The following is a 20,230-nucleotide window of genomic DNA, read 5'->3' on the forward strand; positions in this document are numbered from 1 at the left end:
TTTTAAGTTGAATCAAACTTGAAGCATTAATTCCTTTATACATCATTGCATGTAACATCAAGTTAAACAATTTTAAAATAAAAAAATAAACATAAATTGTTTTGTTTTATATACCATAAATTCAAGTATTTCCTCACAATTAACCTTTTTGTCAAAATCTAAAACAATGTAAATATTTATTAAATAATTAAAATTATTTTTTTAAAAAAATCTTTTCCTAATTGAATATCTCGTCCAACAGTAGAATATTCAGGCTAATTACATATTACCCCACATTCAAGACATCCCGATCTTTCGATTTAAAATTTTATATATTTAAAAATTTACATTGAAATCCTTATACTTGAAAGTAAAACATCTAGCTTCATATATCATAACACTATTGGTTTTATCGATAAAAACATGAAAATAAATAATAATAAAATAATTTTAATGTTTCTATCGGTGATGGTGGGCGGTGTCGATGGTGGCAAACGATGAGGCTGTTGTGGTGAGGGACGCTTTGCATTCGTATCGACGTCGACACATTTGTCTAGCAGCCCTCAACATCTGTATTAGTACCGATGCAAATGCAGAGCGGTGCCACTCTACATTTGTATCAGCGACCCTTTCGTTGCTCGACAACTACATCGACACTGAGGAGATGCAAAGTGACATAATGGTTGCTTGAGTGGCTATTATGAATGAGGAGAGTGATGATAAGAGGTGAAGGCCACTTGACAACTGTATCGACGTCGATGCAGATGTAAAGCGACCCTCACCTCTCGTTGTCTCTCTTCTCATCCACAATAGTCTTCAAAGCGATCCTTTCACTGCTTTGCATATGTGTTGACGTTGATATAGTCGTCAAGCGACGAAAGAGTAACCAATACAAGTAACATCGTTCTACATTTGCATCGATATCGATGTAAATATAAAGTAACAAAAGGAGACAAAATTTATATTAATACAATTACATTGTCAATGCATATGTATAGCGATGCTCACCTCTTGTCGTTGCTCTCCTTTATCTATAACAATGACTTGTGACCCTATTGGTCATCACCATCGATGTCGCATGTCATCACCAATGAAAATATTAATTTTTTTTTATTTTTTTTATTTTTATATTAATAAAATCGATAATATTATGATAAATATTTTTATTTTTTATAACTATAAAAACTTTTACCTATGTAATTATCTCATAATAATCAACCCAGGTTTCGATAGACGGAATTTGATCTCGCAAGAATGGCCTTTTGGCACTGAGGTGCATCAAACCCTCGGTCGTAGTTTCAAGCGACTCCTGCAAACCCTCCTCCTCGCGGATTCGAGTTGTCGTATCGTCGGAATTCATGGCTCCCGATATTGTCGATATTAGTTCCGATGAGGATGAGTTTGATGGCCTCTCCTTACCTCGCGCGAACGGGCGGCGACAGGAGGAATCTGATGATGTCGTGGTCGTAGAAGAGTTCTCGGCCCCTGCCGTGAAGAGGCGGAAGCAGAATTCGGGCTCGTTTGGGCCGGAGAAGGGCGGAGCCTCTGACGACGATGACGACTGCTTGGTGTTGGATTCCGACCCGGATAAGCTGGTGTCGGTAGTTGATGGTAAGGGCAGCGGGGGTGGGGACGGGGGAGATGACTTGCTCATCGTTGCCGAGAAGGGGCAGGTGGGGATCGTTCTATCTTTCTTTGATGTTGTTCGTGCTTTAATGTATTCTACGCGTAGGGTTTGTGTTTCGTGCCTGTTTTTGATGTCTTGCCTTTTAACCTATCACAATAAACAGCTTAAAATTTCGAAAGAAAATTTTTGTGGCTATTGAACTTTTTTTAATGTTGCTTAGAAGCTTGCTTGCCTTCTTGTTTATGGTTTAGGGCAAACGATTCTCCATTAGGTTTAGCACCAATGCTTTGTGCATTATGAACCAAGCTGCTAGAAGTTTGCTCCCTCCTGCCTAGCTTCACTGAACTTGACAACTTGGGAGCCCTGAGAACCTACTCAAAGCTTACTGAAATAGCTTCGCCCATTCCAATCTTGGCTTCTCAATGACTGTACTATAAATGACATGCCTCCTCTCTTGGTTTTCTTTGCATTGGATTAGCCTGAATGAACTGATGAAAGCAATGCGCCTTGCACTTTGAGAAGAGTCTTATGTCCGGTTTGTGTTTCTGGTCTTTATAGTCGCTAGAAGTAATTTGCATGTGCCATGTATCATGGCTGGGTTGCATGATGCATTTACGATCAGGATGTCCATTGGAAGAAATACATATGGAGCTTGAAAAATGCATCCTACAGTATGTAGACTTAATTATAAAATATACAAATGTTCTTTAATTTTAGACTTGATCTTTTGCGATGATCATAAATCCTCTAAGCATTTGTCCTATATTCTTGTTGAGTTTATCTTGTTAACTAAAAACATGCTGGATCAGGATGGAGCACTTGATGCTATTGCCCTCGAAAGGTCCTGGTAGCATATGAAGTGTTCTTTTAGTTTTTTTTAATGATATCACTGTTTTCTTTCCTTTCAATGCAGACTTCACTTATTTTGTCTCTCATATTCTGTTACTACATCTATGTGCACATCCATCACATGCACAGAAAATGTTCTTACGATGTTGGTGTTTATAACAACAATATTTTATATTGTCTTGCGTAATCGTGATAGGATGCTGCCATTCGTACAAAAATATGGGAAAGTTAATGCCTTATACCCTATCTGTGCAATATTTTACCGTAAATCTACACGATGCTAAACATTTGGAATGCCTTCCTAGTGGCTTCTGTTTTTTGTTTTCACAGCAGGCCAAATATTGAATACTTCCACTGGAATATTCACAGCAGGACAATGTCATTAGGTCACCTGCTCATAATATGGGGAAGGAGTGGACTCTAAGGGGATGGAAAATCATTCACCTGTTCATAAATTTTCCTTCCCATTCATTTCCAGTTGTCCATCCTGTCCTAATTCCTTCTGTTGTAACTGGAATCTGTCTATCAGAAATACAGAAAAGATGGTTCTATTGCCAAATTGCTTGAAGCTTATGCCATTGCCAGTTTTGAGGAGGGTGACGGAGGACGAGGAGGAGAAGAAGAAGAAGACGTACCAGGTAATGACCCATGATGAGCGATAGGCAAGCGCCAAGCTGTCACGACCTTAGCTGGTTTTGCCTAAGGCGTGCGGGACCCTCGCGCGTCCGTCCGCAAAGGTCAGCCTCCCCGAAGCCTCCCATTGTCCCTTAGGACCAACAAAAGAGAGAACGGGTTAAAGAGAACGCCTCAATCGGGATCCACAAGCAAACATGTCCGAAAAACACTTCATAGACAATACAAATTACAAACAGACTTTACAAGCTCTGAATAGTTGCACAACAAAGGGTAAAATGGTCCATTACAGACCGAAAAGCTCTCGCACGTGTCCACATGACACAACCTTTATTTACAAGCCTAAAGAGGCCACCAACCCAACTAAAATGGGACTTATAAGCCTTCGGTTGCCCCTCTACACGCTGTACAAGGCATGAACATGCCGACAGACACGGACAGATATAAGCATTACATCCAACATCCTGTTTCAAAGTTTGTCCGTGACATTCTCCCCCACTTATCCCTTCGACGTCCTCGTCGAAGCCTTTGTGAACACTGCAACTCTTCGCCTTTGCTGAGTCTTCAATCTTTTGCTCCAGCTGCAATGCACCTCCTGGCTCCCAGCTGCTCTCCGCTGCTGTTTCTGAGTAGTCGAACCTTTGATCCGCCATGCTGCTTCAACTCACCAATGACTCTGACTCTGGTGTGGGGTTGGCAGAGTTGTGTTGATCCTTATTGATTCCTGCGGATCCACCAAATGAAGGAAAAGACCATCCTTACTGCGCCAGTCTCTCAAAATTTCCACATGCTGCTCGAACTGGGTGGATGCTTGTTGGAGCTTTAACGAGCATCGCCTCGCAAACTTCTGAAGTTTTGGGTCCTTCCTCCACAAAATCTGCTCATTGACTCTTCTTTCGGTTAGTTGTCACATCCAAGTAGGTTCGCATCACTTCCGCTTTCGATTGGCATTTCGTTGGGAAATGAAGCGGACAATCTACTCTCAGTAGCACTGATCACCGTCGGTGAGGATTTGACAACTATTGTCTTCCATTATCTTCGAAGGGTCTTTGAACTTGTGCAGGGCTCCTCTGCTGGATAGATAAGAGAATTGGGGTACTCGGTTTCGCCCATTCTCTTAAGAGTTGAGAAGGCAAAGGTTACTTGACTTCGCCCGCCTCCTCGAGGTTGTACTTCATGCATCGAGCTGGTTACTGGCCTTCGCCTGCTCTTTGCTCACACTTCTGAAGCACTTGAAGTGTTTGCACTCCTTGCGTTGAGTTAGCTACTGTGATTCACCTTCTCGATGCCATCGAACTTCTGGAATGCGGGAAGTTTTCACCCCAACTTGGAGTAATTCTCTGATAGATGAGGTCGCCTCTGGGATTGTACCGTCTTCTCCATCAACCCTGCCACCTACTCCACTGAGTAGCAAAGGTACAGCACCGCGTACTGCCTGCTTCGTTCCTTGGTCGTGCACTCTTGCATGACCCGAAGTCCTTCACTTACGGCTATCTTGATGAGAAACTTGTTGACACCGGTCTTACGAAGTTTCTTGGCCTCTGCCCTTCAGCCTTGTCTCGGTACTTGGAGATTGCCTCTGCATGCTCCACCTCCTCGGCCCCTTTCACGACCAAGTGCTCTCCCTCCGTGAGAGCAAGGGATCAATGACTTGCACGGAAGTCCCACCTCTGCGGTACCATGGCGCTGCCATGCCCATGGCCCTACTATCCGTCGCCTCGCCTCTGTATCCCTTTTCTTCACAATCAGTAGAGATGTCTCCGTGGCACTCCTCTGAGTCCACCTCCATTCTAACTGATGCTTGATTTTGGGTAGCTAAGTCCCTCTGGACTCGTCGTCGCTTCCTCGCCCCTTTCGACCCCCTGCTTCAACACCTCTGTGTTCTCCAAGCAGTCCGTTTGGTCGATGGAAAGACAGACTGCAACTCCCATGCATGGCCTCTGCCATCACATTGTAGAGTTTGCACCGATTCTGTTCTCCTTAGCTTCCTTGGTAGCAACGTTCGCTTACTCGACCTTGTCCTCTGACTTGTCGGGCTCCCTTAAGCGAATATGAGCTTTGGAGCAGTCCAACTCTCCAGTTGCTTCGATCATACCTCTGCATGATCAAGTCCCTCCCATGGAACTCACTAGTACTTGCATTCGAACTTTTCCCTTGGTGGAACCCAGCCCCCATATGCTGATGACCAAGGTTTTCATCCGATGCAAAATTCGGTGCACGCCCGGAAGACCCGCCTCTGCAGTACATGGCCTTCACTCCTTGAATCCATAGCCCTTCCTGCCGTCGTGTTGTTCACCAAAGCGGAGCTCCCAGTAGCTCCCGATCATACCTCCATATGATCTCATCCCTCACGAGACAGATTGTGTGTATCGCATTGCCACGAACTGTTCCACCACGATCCGCTGCACCATGTCGCCTCCTGGTGACATTTCCATTGCATTCTGATCCTTGTGAAATAAACTCGAATTGTGAACCCTCCATATGTGGCCTCTGCCAATACATCGCAGGGTCCCTTTCACCTTCGATTTTGTTCGCTCCTCTGGCAATCGACCTTCATCCACCCACTCCTGGGTCACACTTAGATGAAGCACCGCTCTAGGACAGTCCGTCGCCTAGTAGCTCTCGAAGTCCACCGACTTCACTGTAATCTGTGCACCATTATCTCGATCCTGGGCCTCTGCCCCTACCAACACAATCTCCGCTGCGCACTGCTTCCTTCATAGCAATTCAAATGGCAACACTGTGGCATATTCTTCAAGAGTACCCGCCTCTGCGTCCTCTTGCCCCGTGCTAAGGCCCTTCTGAACCCAACTTCGCCTCCGCAAATTGAGTCGCCTTAGTTCCTCCATCAAATGCTTCTCCGAGTTAAGGTGCATGTGCCGCGAAGCTCCCTTCGTCTTTGGCACCATGCAAGATGAGTTCGCTCCGTCAGAAAGAAGGACCCATGGAACAACATGATCCTACTCTTGCCTCTGCAAGAGTTCATGTCCTTGACCTCTGTCTAAGGAAAACACTGTGCCTCTGCTCCATGTTCCAACTTCTATGCTGGCTCCCTTCATGCAACTTGAGTACTTCGCCAAGTTACCCTCAAGTTGCTCCGCTCCTCGTTTTGCATTGAGTTGATGGTGGCCCTCTCGCCCACAATTCCACGGGTCAGCCCTCCCTTGAGTCCGATCTCCGTATCGACTCCAAGTGTGCCTTCATTTGTGTTGCCTTGGGTCACTCCCCCACTTGATCTCGCAATGCATCCACCAATGCATTCTCTCAATCGAGATCATGCGACGACTCCTCGCCGCTTGCTCAGTCCATTGAGCTTAGTGGAGTTGTTGTTTGTTGAGGTACTCCTCCTCAACTTGTGAGATCCGTCCCACATGATTCTCCCTCTGGAGAGCCAGGACTCATCCCTCCTGGATAACTGTCCCGTTGGAGCAACATCTCTCTTCGTTTCGGAGACCACCATACCCTTGGACTACTCCGATCTGCTGAACAAACTGTGCATTGTTCTGCCTCCTGCAAACACACTTGCTAGATTGCGACTCCACGTCAATACAGCCCCCGCTACGCCCCTCAAGGCCTAGCAACATGCTGAACTAGTTGCACCCTTCAGCCTCCTACGGACGTATCCTTCACATGCCGAAGAGAAAGTTTCAATGCTCCATGGCGCCGAGTCTCGACCGCCTTGGGATGGCCACGAACATTCCATCGTCCGCATACATGCCCATGCATGAGTACCGAATTCTTTGAGTTAGCAATTCCCCTCGCCTCTATGAGCTTTGCACAACTCTTTCGGTCGCTGAGCAACTCATTCCACTTTGCATGGTCTCGTCCTTCGCCAAGCGCCTCGCTTGCCTTGAGCACCATCAAGTAAAGTTGTCAACGTTGAGCCGTAGCTCAAACTCAGCCATCCCAACCTTTGTGCGCTCCGCATTCTTCCAAGCTTGCCTGTTCTCGTGGTGCCTTTTGCGCGAAGGGTTGGCCATTCCTCTGAATGCCAATGTTAGATGCCCGCTCCTCTGAGCGACTCTTTTCCCTACATCTTCATGCCCGTTTTCTCTCAAACGGTCGCGCGTGCTGACTGCCCTCAACGCAGCTCCGCTAGGTCCCCCACGTTTGCATGTCAGGTGTTTCTATGAGTGCTTGTCCCGCTCTTATACCATAATGTCACGACCTTAGCTGGTTTTGCCTAAGGTCTGCGGCACCCTCGCACGTCCGTCCGCAAAGGTCAGCCTCCCCAAAGCCTCCCATTGTCCCTTAGGACCAACAAAAGAGAGAACGGGTTAAAGAGAACGCCTCAATCGGGATCCACAAGCAAACATGTCCGAAAAACACTTCATAGACAATGCAAATTACAAACAGACTTTACAAGCTCTGAATAGTTGCACAACAAAGGGTAAAATGGTCCATTACAGACCGAAAAGCTCTCGCACGTGTCCACATGACACAACCTTTATTTACAAGCCTAAAGAGGCCACCAACCCAACTAAAATGGGACTTATAAGCCTTCGGCTGCCCCTCTACACGCTGTACAAGGCATGAACATGCCAACAGACACGGACATATATAAGCATTACATCCAACATCCTGTTTCAAAGTTTGTCCGTGACAAAGCGGCAGGTGAGGGGTGGTGCGGCGAGTGGCTCCTGAGGAGTTATGACACATGAGAATGGATTTCTGGCCCAAACACAGGGTTAAAAAAAATTAAAAAAAAAAACTGAATTGGGCCTCTCAAGGTAGCGGTTTGTGTCTCGGTACATGTCCGGACAGGACCACTCAAAAAGGGGCAGTCCTTGTCTTAGTTCATGCCCGATCTAGTAAATACCGATCAATATGAACTAGTCCAGGCAATTTTGAATTTCTTGTAATGTACTGCTCATATGCTTTAGTTGTTAAACTTACGGTTTCTGACTGTTGATGGAAGGCATTTGTCCAAATCATGTGCAAGTATAGGGATGAATTCTTTTATGGAAAGGGCATATTCTTCAACTTAGCTTCAAGGCAACACATTCCACCTATATATAGCCCATTTATTCATTAAGATTAGCTTCTTCTCTAAACTACTTTCTAACTGAATGTTCATTTCTAAATACATTGTGGTGAATTTCAATTCAACACTGACTGCTAACATGTTCAAGCAGTTTATTACCTTTGTTTTCCCCATGTTTGTTCTTTTGATGCTTGACAGGTTTAAGAAAAAACAATCTAAAAAAACAATCTAATAAGTAGCTTACCAAGCAGTTTAAAACTTGTGGTTTTCCTTTAATTCATTGTAGTTCATTCATCATAACTTTCTAATTTTATATACTGCACTCCCATGATGGCATATCCATAAGTGGTTTCTGTTTATTCAACAAGAGGCTGCAAAACTATATATTTTTATTCTTGAAATGGACTCGGATAACCATGGCTATTTGTTGCTATCATGACCATGTTGTGAATTTACCTGAAAACTAGACCACAATTTTCCTAGTCTTGAAGGTAAATTTCGAGATGAACAGGCCAAAGATCTGAATAAAGTTGCGATCCTGTAGTCCATCGTATAGAACCAATATCCACTAAAAATAATAATGATACTTTTTATTTATAGAGTTAGATACAAGGCCTCCTTTTAGAACCTTAATGGGAAAAGGGGAGTGCATTTCTGTTGACAACAATTAAAAAATGTGACAAAGAAGCCCATAAATACAGACGTTACTTGGGTGTTTCCTTTGGCCTGCCTTGAAAAGTGGTGTAGACATAATTCCTTCCACCTAATTACCTTCTTCATTTTCTGTTGCTTTAGCTTCTAAATCCTCAAACATAGCATAGATTCTATGTTGTAGTCATTCGGTTCTCAGGTTCCTTTGTCTTCTCTTTTTTGATTGATGTTGCCTTATTATTCAATTACATTTATTTCTTCTAAAATGAAGAAGTTACTTTACTGGGAATTCTTCTCTTCAATAGGGATGCATGCTTCTTCTTTTGGCTTTGACCTCTTTCTATGACATAGTAACCAACTAACTATTGCTTTAAATGAAATTTATTAATTGCTTTTGACCCTCTTTGCAATTATATAAAGTCAAGAGAATTGCGACGGTTATAGAATGTAGGCTTGAATTGTGTCACTTGCTTTTTTTTGCTTTTTCTACTTGCATAAGTGAGAGAATAGAGTATGCCATGGCTGCAATGTATTTAGTTGACAGCATTTACAAAATACCTATTTACTGTAAGCCTCTAGCCATCTTTATTTTTTCTGCTGCTTCAGCTTTAGTTGTGAATTATTTTGTAGGCACAGCTTTTTTTCCTTCCTCAGATATTTCAATGTTGCTTTTTGATTGTCTTGATTTTGTATTTTGTGCTCCGGATGGGGTAAGTGATAAATAAGTAGATCACCTCACTACGTGAGAAGGAATAATTGTGAATATTTTCTTGAAGTCTTAGCCGCACTAGATCTGAGCATTGGTATTGTGGTATTGTAAAATGGTTACAATTTCAGTTACTATATCGTTACAATTTGTCAATATCTCTAAACCAAAGTTGTTTACGGGCTCAAGGCACATTGGGGTACCAGATTTTGTACGTTTGTATGAAGATATTGTTTACTTGAGAATTTATATGTTCGAACAGTTCAGCTAAAATATGAGACCCACAGAAATAGGCAAACTTAACCTTAAGTTTATACGAAGAGTTTGCGGTTTTTTTTTTAAAGCGATTACAGCCTTTTCTTTGGGTTATTAATTTTTCTTCACAAATAAAACTCGTTACATTTTATTTATCTTGTATGATGTCATGTCATGCATATTTAACTTGTCTGCTTTAAACTAGCAAGAATAAACATCCATCAGTTATTCTATGAAATCTATTCAAAAAGATCATTTAGCCTTTTTAGATTTGTTTCTATTTAATTTCAAGTTACATGCAATTACACATGCAACGAATAATGTGAAATCTACATTTACATGCAATGAAATGATGGTTATATTTAATTATTTCTTTTATAGTTGATGTAAAAGGGCGTCTGATTTTTTCTTACTAGCTCTTTGGTTCATTAACATCATGGAAGCAGAGAGCAAAGTAGAAAAAACAGCTCATTTTGCTAAGTTTGTATGTTTGTTTTCAAGGGAACAGTTGAGAAAATAAGTTTCAATCAACCAAGTCTTGATGCATGGTTGTTTCAACTTTATTTGATTGACACAAGCAAATATACTGAAGTAGACTGAATAATATATGCAGCAACTAACTCTCTTAAATGTATTATTTACATACAAAAAATGACTGGGAAATTTGGTAGCACAAATTCGCTGCTGTCTCCTGCACATTCTTACAAGTTAATTTTACGATATCCATACATAACATGTGGAAAATAGCATGTTGACTGTTTTATTGAGAGTGTACTGAAATGGAGCCTTTTGAAAATGTATCATGCACAGACCAGAAAAACTTGGTCGAGGATGCGTGTGCAATGAAACTTGGAACCTCAGACGACTCAAATGAGATTGGCATCCTTTATCCTTGTGATTCATATTATAGATTGTGAGCTGATCTTTCAGGATCAAAACTTGCTGTGTTAAATTATTGAATATTTGAAGAAAATTTTTGGAGCTTATTTTCTAAATGCTTATGTTGAGATGTGCAGCTTCTTCACTGTTTAATCACCAAAAGAGACATACTATATTAATCTTAAAATTTTTTACATGCAGTGGCATCTTTACCTTTGTTAGTGAGCATCTGATTATCTTTTGAACCATTTGTATATCTTTATTGCAGTTGGCTTGCCGGGATTACCCACATCCACGACATCTATGTGGCAATTTTCCTTTTAACTCATCACCTCATGAAGAGTATTGTGACTTGGTGAGTCCACTGTCTTGAGGTTATATTCTGATTTGTTGAAAGTTTGTGCCCATGCTTTATCTGTTAAAAGATTTGATTTTCTTTGGCAATTTGTTCTCTTATGCTTTAATGCATGCAAATGGTTGATGCTGGCTTACTCAATGCAGTGCCATTGCTATGTCTGTGATTCTCCAGCCCCTTGCTATTACTGGGGCAATGGTAATTCAAGTTCCAACCATTGCCATTCTACTGATAAAGAAGGAAGGTGGAAATCAATGAGACAGTCTTTCAAACAGAAAAACATGGTGGCTACGCAACCACAGAAAGTTACATATGACTCTCCTTTTAATATCCCACCTTTTCGAGATCCAGTACCACCATTCCATCATTATCCAAGTCCTCTATTGGTTCCCCATTCCAGACCTAATTTGCTCCGGCCTTGTTCTGCCACTAGCATCTCAAACTCAAATGCAATCAACCAGAGGCACCAAGATCAACCTACCATTCTCTCTTATACCCGGAGACTTGGCCAGCAGCCAACCAAATCGTGCTCACTTAAGTCTAATGTACAGATAGAGAGCTGTGTTGCTGGTTCATTAACTACTCAACTTGTGTATTCTCGTACAAGATATAAAAGGGTTGGGACGATGCGAGAAGGATTTGCTAGCCAGACTAACCGATCTCACAACATTGCTTCGACTAAGAATAATATTCCCAGTGCTGTGTCAGAGAACTCTACTTATGCAACGATGACATCATGGAGACCTCGGAGCCCTCGAGTAGGACAACAGAGATCTCAAGACCTCTTGGGAACATCACCAGGTTCCTCAGCCGATCAGATGCAAGCAACTGTATCATCTCAATTTTCGAAGCCAACAAACCAGAGTTCTGTGTGCCCTCCGTTGACAGCAGCAGATGTTAGCCAGAAAAGTTGGCAGGATCTCCTGGCAAGTGTGGCATCTGAACTAGGAGTTGCTGTATGTAGTAACACTGACATCATTAATGTTCAACAGCCGCTTATGGTTCCATCTCTATCACTACCTCATGATAAGCCATTTTCTGAAACCAATGCAAGTCAAGATACTCAATCGGACTAATCTTAGTTTATTAGATTTGACTGCATAGATGGTCGAATGACACAATGGCTCAGATTTTAGAACATAGTCCAGGAGAAGTTCCTCGCCTTTCATCATTCTGGACATCCAACTCTGTGGTGTTCGGAAGCAACAAAATTTCAGGAGAGATGTCTGGATAGCCTGTCAATCAGCTATACCAGATCTGCTATATGATTTTGGTGTCTCAGGGAGCGAAGATGTGGTGGCGCAGGTATAGGGTGCTTGAGCAGCTCCCAACTTGATTAAATTTCAACTCTGTCCTCCAGTGCACTTTGTCTGTGCAATATTCTGTCGATCTACTTGGTCTTTTAGCGGCTGCAATGTCTCCTCTGTATAATTTAACAGGGATTGAGTTTTATCTATATTTTCAGTTTCTATGAGACTATCCATACATCTAGTTGATTTAATGAAGTTAGAGAACTCATGCTTGGGCAATGGTACATAATTCTGCAGTATCCAAGTTAAGATGTGGATGTCAGTTTCCAAGCAATAGTGCCATAAGTTGTGCAGCAAATTTTTATCTGTATGCTTTTATTTATGAATCTTACAAGCCTTCTTGCTTTATTTATTTCTCAATAGCAGCAGCAACAGCAGATTCTTCCTATGTGTGATGACCATTCTGAACCTCATCCACCAGGGTCAACGTACTGATTCTGGTAAGATACTCGTTGCGATCTTTTCCTTTCAATCAGTATGGTTAGTCCGATGTGATATGGATGCAATATACTGAATACTGGTCTTGTTATGCATAAATGAGATGCCATACTTTCAGGATACCTTGTTAGCATTACACCTTATCTCCATAATCCATTGGCATCAGTCTTCATGAAGTCATTTCATCTTGATTCTGTTGTTTGGTTTATTTAGAACTCTATACTTATATTTATTAACCTCTATGGAACTGGCTTCAGCAATAGCTGAAATCAGAGATTGCTTCATTTTATTTGCTCAACTTCTTTTCCTAATCTCCTTTTATCATTTATGGAAATTGAAGCCTCTTGACTTATGCTTAATTACTTGCAGGAAAGAGGGAATTTATTTGTACTCCAGTTATTTGTGATGATCAATCTCATCTTGTAGTCATCTCTTGGTGAAATGATGTGTGGTGCCCGGGAGACTTGCACGATGCACAGGATGTGGGATTCTTTAAGCAAGAAATGGTATGCCAAAGCTGATTGATCTCTTTTTTCTTTTGTTTTGCCTCCGTAGCTGTTATGTCCATTTCCACCAACATTTGACTTCCGTTCCTCCTGTTCGCTGGAAGAGAAGTTTCGCTGCCATTTGCAGGTTTTGACTTTGCTTCATCAATATGTTTCATTGACTATCTGTGCGTTTCAAAGTCTGCCTCCATGAAGTCATTGTTGCCACTTCTGTAAGTTGTGCTTCGTCGTTTCCTTCTGTAGGAAAACATGATATCTTGTTAGTGTTTTCTAAGCTTTGGATAAGATATTAGTGAATCTTTTTCGGATAAGAATGTTGAGGCTGTTCTTTTTACTGTTTTAAGTGTTGCCATTAATATATAATGAAATGTAAAATCAAATAATATTGATATATTCTAGAGAAATGAGATGAATTAATGTGAAGATATCGCCTTTCTTTCATGAGAAAGGTTTTGGGTATCTTTATGATGGGAAGTCAAACAACCAAATCGAAATAAATTTTAATTATGAACTAATTTTGTTTCAAGTTCAGAAAAACCAAAATTTATGTTCGTCTGTACTAAACTATCGAGTTTGGCCATCCCACATTTGACTAAATCATTTCAGAAAAAGTAGAGGCGACAGGGACATGATACGTTGACCTCTCTTATATGGGGCCCGCATATTAGATGTTAGATATGCGAGACATGATGATTCCATACACATGAATGAACACTTCAGTTTTCATGAATGATTTAATGCGTCTAAATCAAATTTGTTGCGGTACTGCGGCTCCACTTTCACATTTTAGAAAGAAATCTTGCGAAGCGCTAGAATCTAAAGAAACATTTATTCTGCTTTCATGCAGACATCATTTAGTTGCCCTGTTTGTAGGCTGCCTTCTTTGACCCCTCTCCATTTCTGAAACGTTTGCATTCATCGTTGCATATGCATGTCATTTATTAGCCGCAGCGTGTGCAGAAGATAGAAACTTCCTATCACCTGTTTCCCACCGTTAACCATGTTAAGCTTCTTGTAGTTTCTTTTGTCTTTAGTTAGCTGAGGATCCGACCATCCTCCGATCCTCTCATCTTCCTATTCCTGACACACTTCGAAGATTCTTCCCAGCTCACTTTAATGGTCTCTGCTGCGTTGGGAAGGATTAGAGAGAGAACTGGAATCGTTCAAACCAGTTTCGAGAGATGTCTTCCCACCGTTTTTACTGTCGCCGTTACCTCCTTTTTGTGGTTGACCGAGTTTGAGGGTTCAGGAGCACCATTGAATGTAGTCATTCAAGTGATCTTGTAGCCCCTCTGCGTTTGTCTCGGCACCACAAGAGAGTTTACATTAAGATATCACATTAAATAACCACCACTACTGTTGCTGGAGCCTCCATCACTGAATTCATTCCTATCTTCCTGAAAGGATCACTCGCCTTCCAGATTGCAGAATAAGCATCGAGTTCATTGTGTGTGTAGAAACAGAATCAAAGAGATGACACTGTTGCCGAGCCTCCATCACTTAAATTCTTTCCCATCTTTCTGAAACGATTACAAGCCTTCCGAATTGCAGAATAAGAATTGAGTTCATCTGTATATAGAAACAGAATAAAAAGAGATGGCATTACTGATACTCCAGAATTGTCATCACAAGTAGACAATGCACGAACGGAGAGAAGAGAGAGACCCATAACCTAATCTTTCGACACACGCTGCCGGATTCACCGGTCACCACATAAACCCTATCACCCTGTACATATGCCCCTCTCCCCAGGAAAGGAACATGGAAATAAGACTGTAGCAGGAAAAGAAAAGAACACGAGACACGTCTCGTTCTACCACAGTGCACAGTGCACAGTGCACACTGCGGAATTAGTCAACCACGCCGCCCTCGGAAAAGAAAGAAACGATCCGTCAATGATTACACCTGGCTGGTGGCGGCAGCTGGAGTGGTCCTCGGCTCCACCCGGACCGCCGAGGATTTGACCATGAACCCGCCGCTGGGGCTGCCGTCGTCCAAGCTGGGATCCTCGTCGTGGTAGACGTAGGCGAAGCCGCCGTGCCGGGTGAGGTCCATCCCGGCCATCTCGTCCTCGGAGGAGATCCTGAGGAGCCCGAGCTTGTGGAGCGCGAAGAATAACGGGCCCATGGTGCAACTCACCCACCCGGTGATCACCAGGATCTGCACGATGTGGGCGGCCAGCAGCCGCCCGCCGCCACCCATGAACAGCCCGTAGGGCCGCCCCTGGCGCCCTGGGTATACCTCGTTCACGTACTTCTCCCTGGCGAAGAGGGCCGTGAAGATAATCCCCCAGGCGCCGCAGCCGCCGTGCAGCTGCGCGGCCTCGAGGGGGTCATCGAACTTGAGCGTCGCGGCGAGCTTATTGAACCCGATGAGCACCCATGCGGAGACGAAGCCGCAGATGAGGGCGGCCCACGGGTCCACCACCGAGCAGCCGGAGGTGATTGCCGCGAAGCCGCCGAGAAGGCCGTTGCAGACGTCGACCACGTTCCAGTGGCCCGTCTGGAGGCGCTTCCCGAACAGAGTCGTGAGCGCCGCGGTGCAGCCGGCGAGGGTGGTGGTGACGGCAGTGCGGCCGACGGCAGACCACTGGCCATGGATGGAGCCGCTGGGACCGTAGGTCTTGAAGATGGTGTTGAAGGAACCAGGGTTAAAGCCGTACCAGCCAAACCAGAGGAGGAAGGTGCCGAGCACCACCAGGGTGGCAGAGTGGCCGCGGAGGGCCACGGAGCGGCCGACGTGGTCAAAGCGGCCGATGCGGGGGCCCTCGATGAGGGCGCCCCACAGCCCCGCGATGCCCCCCACCATGTGCACCACGCCCGACCCCGCGAAGTCGATCACCCCTGACTTGAACAGCAGCGACTCTCCGGCGTTCCGCCCCGCGGCAGCCCATCCGTCACCCGACCAAAACCTAACATCCATCATCACCATCGTCATGGGACCGATCATATGGCGACAAAAGCGAGATCCTAACGTTAGACTTTCGAGATCCTAAAGATCAATACCAGTGGGAGACGACGGGGTAGACGAAGCCGGTGAGGAAGGAGGAATAGATGAGGTAGGCAACGAACTGGGTGCGCTCTGCGATGGAGCCTGAGGTGATACCGGCGGCCGCAATGGCGAAGGCCCACTGGTAGAGGAAGTTGGAGTAGTCGAAGCTGGGCTGCGGCACCTCCTTGAGGCCGAAGAAGTGCTTCCCGATGAAACCGTTCGAGGGGCCGCCGAAGGCGAAGGCGAAACCGAAGAGGTAGTAGAAAAGCCCCCCGGCCGCCGCGTCGATCACGTTGGTGAGCATGATGTTCATGGTATTCTTGGCGCGCACGGAGCCGGCGCACAACATGGCGAAGCCGAGCTGCATGGAGAAGACGAGATAGGCCGAGAAGAGGAGGTAGGTGTTGTCGATGGCGAATCCGACGTCCGTGAACTGGTCGCAGATGTAGCTAGCGGCCGCCGAGGAGTTGGCGACGCCGCCCAGGAGCGGCGCCAGATCCGACGAGCACGACGACATCTCCGCTAGTCCTCTCTTGGCCGGCCGCGTGCCCGATGGGGTAACGGAGGAGACGGGCGGGGATTGGAGTCGATTTTATAGGCCACGCGAGCGGAGAAAAGCGACATAAAGGGGCCGAAACCAATTGGGTATTCCGTAGCTCTATCGCGACACAAATGCGTATCATCGTCAGATTCTCGAATCTTGAACAGTTTGGTGGCAAACAGGGATTCAATCCAACCATTTGATTCGATCTGATCCATCTCGATCCGATTTGGTTCGACCTCTTTATTAAGACCGAAATCGATTCGAATTCGGCTCGAGTCGAAAGTGTGTAATCGATCGAAGTTAATACGCATCGTAGAATTCATAAGTACTTAATGACGTAATAACCTATCGATCACATTAAATGGGTTTATTTTGGGCTCAAATCTAAAAGGGACTTCTAAGTAGCAATCACGTAGGTAATTGCATGAGTATACGTAGGTGTGGAATCTAAGACGCAGAAGACGTGTACGGTAGGGGAAGAGAGGCTTCGATTAGATACCTTTAAACAGTGTGGCAATAGAACAACAACAACCAAAGCTTCGTATACAAGCAAGAGTATATTCTATTCTTATTTTCTTAAGATTCTTTTTTGTCTTTCTTGTCATAGTGTATGTATCTGAGTATGGTTGAGAGAGTGCATAGGAATTATTTCTCTCACTTGTGGTATAGAATCCACAGTGGACTAAAAATAAATAGGTCAGAGGTGGCACAAGGAGAAGCAATAGCTGTTTTAATTTATTTTTTGTGGCATTGGCTCTATTGTATTATTTATTTATTTTATTTTTTATTTTTTATTTTTATTTATTTTTATTTATTTATTTATTTATTTATTTATTATTATTATTATTATTATTATTATTATTATTATTATTATTATTATTATTATTATTATTATTTTGTGGCATTGGCTGGTGATAACCTATTGCAATTTTCTCCACCCCACTTTCCTTTACCTTATCTCTTCTTAAAATTGTTTTCCACGTTGAATTATCTATATTGTATAATAGATTCATAATATTTTTTATCTGATTATACTGTCATATTATTACCAATCAATAAATATATTATGGCACATACATTTGTTGAGATTTATAAATTATATAATAAATTCGAATCAGAGCAATCAAGGGTAACATACATTAGATTTATTATCCATTTATAAGTTTAAATTTGTCAGGCTATGTTACTTATTTCTTTCAATACTTAGCAATATGAGAGTACTATTCTTAGTCCTTTTTTTAATCTTTATTTCATATATGAATTTTTTAATACATTATAAGTAAAAAATATTATGATTATATATATATATATATATATATATATATATATATATATATATATATAACTGGTAACGTTAATGATATGATTATAATAACCAATAAATATGAAAGCCAAAGACTAGAAAAAATTTCGAATCTCATTTATATTTTCTTATGCTTTATTATTTGTGAGGTGTCTTGAGTCATATAATCGACAACACTTGTTTTCGCCGTTCTTGTCACCAACTATATAATCCTTGCTTGATGGTTTCACCATCAAAAGTCTATTATATTTCGACAGATAAGTAAACAATTGAATATTATATCATCTATTGTAGATTATTAATCAATATATTGAATGCTATCTTATAGATAATAGCTTTCGATGATGATACCACTCGAGAGTAATTCCATAGATCAGACAAGTAAACTCTTCTATTGGTAAGATCATCAGAAACTGGATTCCACATTTCATAGTATAAGATTTCTTAGTTTTGATTGGTGACAGAAGGGTTGACCAGAATTAGATCTTGGGATATATGATCTACATGCAAGTACAGATGAGTACTTGTGTGCTTGACGTGATCTCTCGAGAGATTGCATCTCCTTGTTTCAACTCGGGGTGGGGTGACAAGTGTCCGTCCTAATAAACAATTCCAACTTGGAAATGGGAATCTAACCATGGAATCCGAATGGCTTGACTGAAGAACCAATCAAAAGAGGATGTAGACTTTCAGAAGCGGAGATATGAACATTTGAAGATACAACTTTCGATTCAAGTTGATGTTTTCTTTCATATGATATGAGGCTGAATATTTATCAATATTTAAAGAAGAAGAAGAAGAAGAAGGTTCACCAAAGATGTATAGCATTAACCTTGAACACATTACTAGTCTAATATATTTTCTTTCAACTATTAACCTTTGCATGCGATGCAATCTATGTTTATGGATGAAATGTATCTTTCAATATTGCATCTACAACCTAATCTGATTCTTACGTCTTCATCTTAGGCCCAGGTTTCAATCAACAAAGTCTAACTTTGCAACCTGGAAGATCATGCAAATGCAAGTTCTTAGCATAGATCTTGCAGTGTGTTCTTCGAAACCATTGGTTCATTCTTGTGTATCCATCATGTGGGCTGTGCTAATTATATTTTAGATTACTTGTTTATGAAGGAATTCCAGCCAGCCACTGAGTTCTCGATAGGAATTGCTGCAGCTTATTTTATACCTATAGAACAGTTATATTTTAAGCATGTCATCATGAGGACCAGACAAAGCGAATCTCTGTTTTCATGGCTCTCAGTTTCATGATATTTTGTGTTAAGTTGGCTGTTGCTTCAAGGAAAAAAAATCATGCAGAAGTCAATGATTCTTGTAAGCTAGTGATATTTTTATTTGCATATAATATGACAAGAGATAAACCAATTCTTTTACCTTTTCTTAATAGTATCTTAAAATTCTTAATGCTAATGGGAAGATTTCCTATAAATATCACACATAAAATTCTTCATATTTCAATAAAATATGATATGTGTATATATCTAGCTTTGGTGAGGGAGAACATGAGAAAACTTTTGAAGTATTTTTAGGGTTTATCTTTAGTAATTTTTGGAGATGATGAGAGAAAATATGAGTAAATTTTTTTGGAGTTTAGGTGCGAGAGATATACAAAAAAAAAAAAAAAAAGCACACTAATTTATAAGTTCTTCTCGTATTTTGGAGTTTACGTGCGAGAGATATACAAAAAAAGCACGCCAATTACCCATATCTTATATTTGTTATCGTGAGTTTATGCTTCATTATTGATTAATGAGATTATTATCTTGGTATCAAGGATTTTTCCTACTTTTACATAACGTGAAATTTTGATGACAAGAAATAGAGATTATTGTAGTAAATGCACAAGTCCTGCAGCCTGTGGTGGTTCGAGATTGCCATTTGGATCTCTTTGTCGGAATAGACAGCCCACTCGATAGCTTGTGGCATCGGTAGAATCTCATACCAAACTAAACATTACCATCGAAGCTACTCGATCAAATGATTCAAGAACTTTTCCTTTCACTAATTATTCTTGCATGTTATTCCAATATGACTGACTTCTCCAAAGCATGATTCCATCATACTTGAAGCTATTAGAATGTTGTTGTAATCTCAGCAAGCAAATATTCTTTCAGTTCATTCTCCACCGTGTAATTCTAATGTTGGGAAGGCCAGAAGAAGAAAGGGTCTCATATGACAGACAGTGTCACCAGATGTAAT

At 42.1% G+C, this 20,230-nt stretch overlaps 2 protein-coding genes across 2 annotated transcripts; one reads left to right on the plus strand and one right to left on the minus strand.

Annotated features, from left to right (window-relative positions):
* Positions 1–1,204: 1,204 nt before the first annotated feature.
* On the plus strand, positions 1,205–12,457 carry LOC135619115 (RPM1 interacting protein 13-like). Its single transcript, XM_065120801.1, has 3 exons — positions 1,205–1,652; positions 10,832–10,918; positions 11,065–12,457. The coding sequence occupies exons 1-3, from the start codon at positions 1,338–1,340 to the stop codon at positions 11,992–11,994; spliced, it is 1,332 nt and encodes a 443-aa protein (XP_064976873.1). The 5' UTR covers positions 1,205–1,337; the 3' UTR covers positions 11,995–12,457.
* Positions 12,458–14,746: 2,289 nt separating this feature from the next.
* LOC135619116 (ammonium transporter 1 member 1-like) lies at positions 14,747–16,733 on the minus strand. The gene is made up of 2 exons (XM_065120802.1): positions 16,178–16,733; positions 14,747–16,083 (listed from the first exon to the last, which is right to left on the minus strand). The coding sequence occupies exons 1-2, from the start codon at positions 16,678–16,680 to the stop codon at positions 15,072–15,074; spliced, it is 1,515 nt and encodes a 504-aa protein (XP_064976874.1). The 5' UTR covers positions 16,681–16,733; the 3' UTR covers positions 14,747–15,071.
* Between the last annotated feature and the right edge of the window lie 3,497 nt (positions 16,734–20,230).

This window comes from Musa acuminata, chromosome BXJ2-8 (assembly GCF_036884655.1).
Source record: "Musa acuminata AAA Group cultivar baxijiao chromosome BXJ2-8, Cavendish_Baxijiao_AAA, whole genome shotgun sequence".
In the NCBI taxonomy this organism is placed as follows: Eukaryota; Viridiplantae; Streptophyta; class Magnoliopsida; order Zingiberales; family Musaceae; genus Musa; species Musa acuminata.

What these genes read in the sequence shown, in the direction of transcription:
- LOC135619115 (XM_065120801.1), top strand. Translation starts at nt 1,338, where the DNA reads ATGGCTCCCGATATTGTCGATATTAGTTCCGATGAGGATGAGTTTGAT. An exon ending in TCGTTGCCGAGAAGGGGCAG is followed by an intron (nt 1,653 to 10,831) that starts GTGGGGATCGTT and finishes TCTTTATTGCAG; the next exon opens with TTGGCTTGCCGGGATTACCC. An exon ending in ATGAAGAGTATTGTGACTTG is followed by an intron (nt 10,919 to 11,064) that starts GTGAGTCCACTG and finishes TACTCAATGCAG; the next exon opens with TGCCATTGCTATGTCTGTGA.
- LOC135619116 (XM_065120802.1), bottom strand. Translation starts at nt 16,680, where the DNA reads ATGTCGTCGTGCTCGTCGGATCTGGCGCCGCTCCTGGGCGGCGTCGCC. An exon ending in TACCCCGTCGTCTCCCACTG is followed by an intron (nt 16,084 to 16,177) that starts GTATTGATCTTT and finishes GATGGATGTTAG; the next exon opens with GTTTTGGTCGGGTGACGGAT.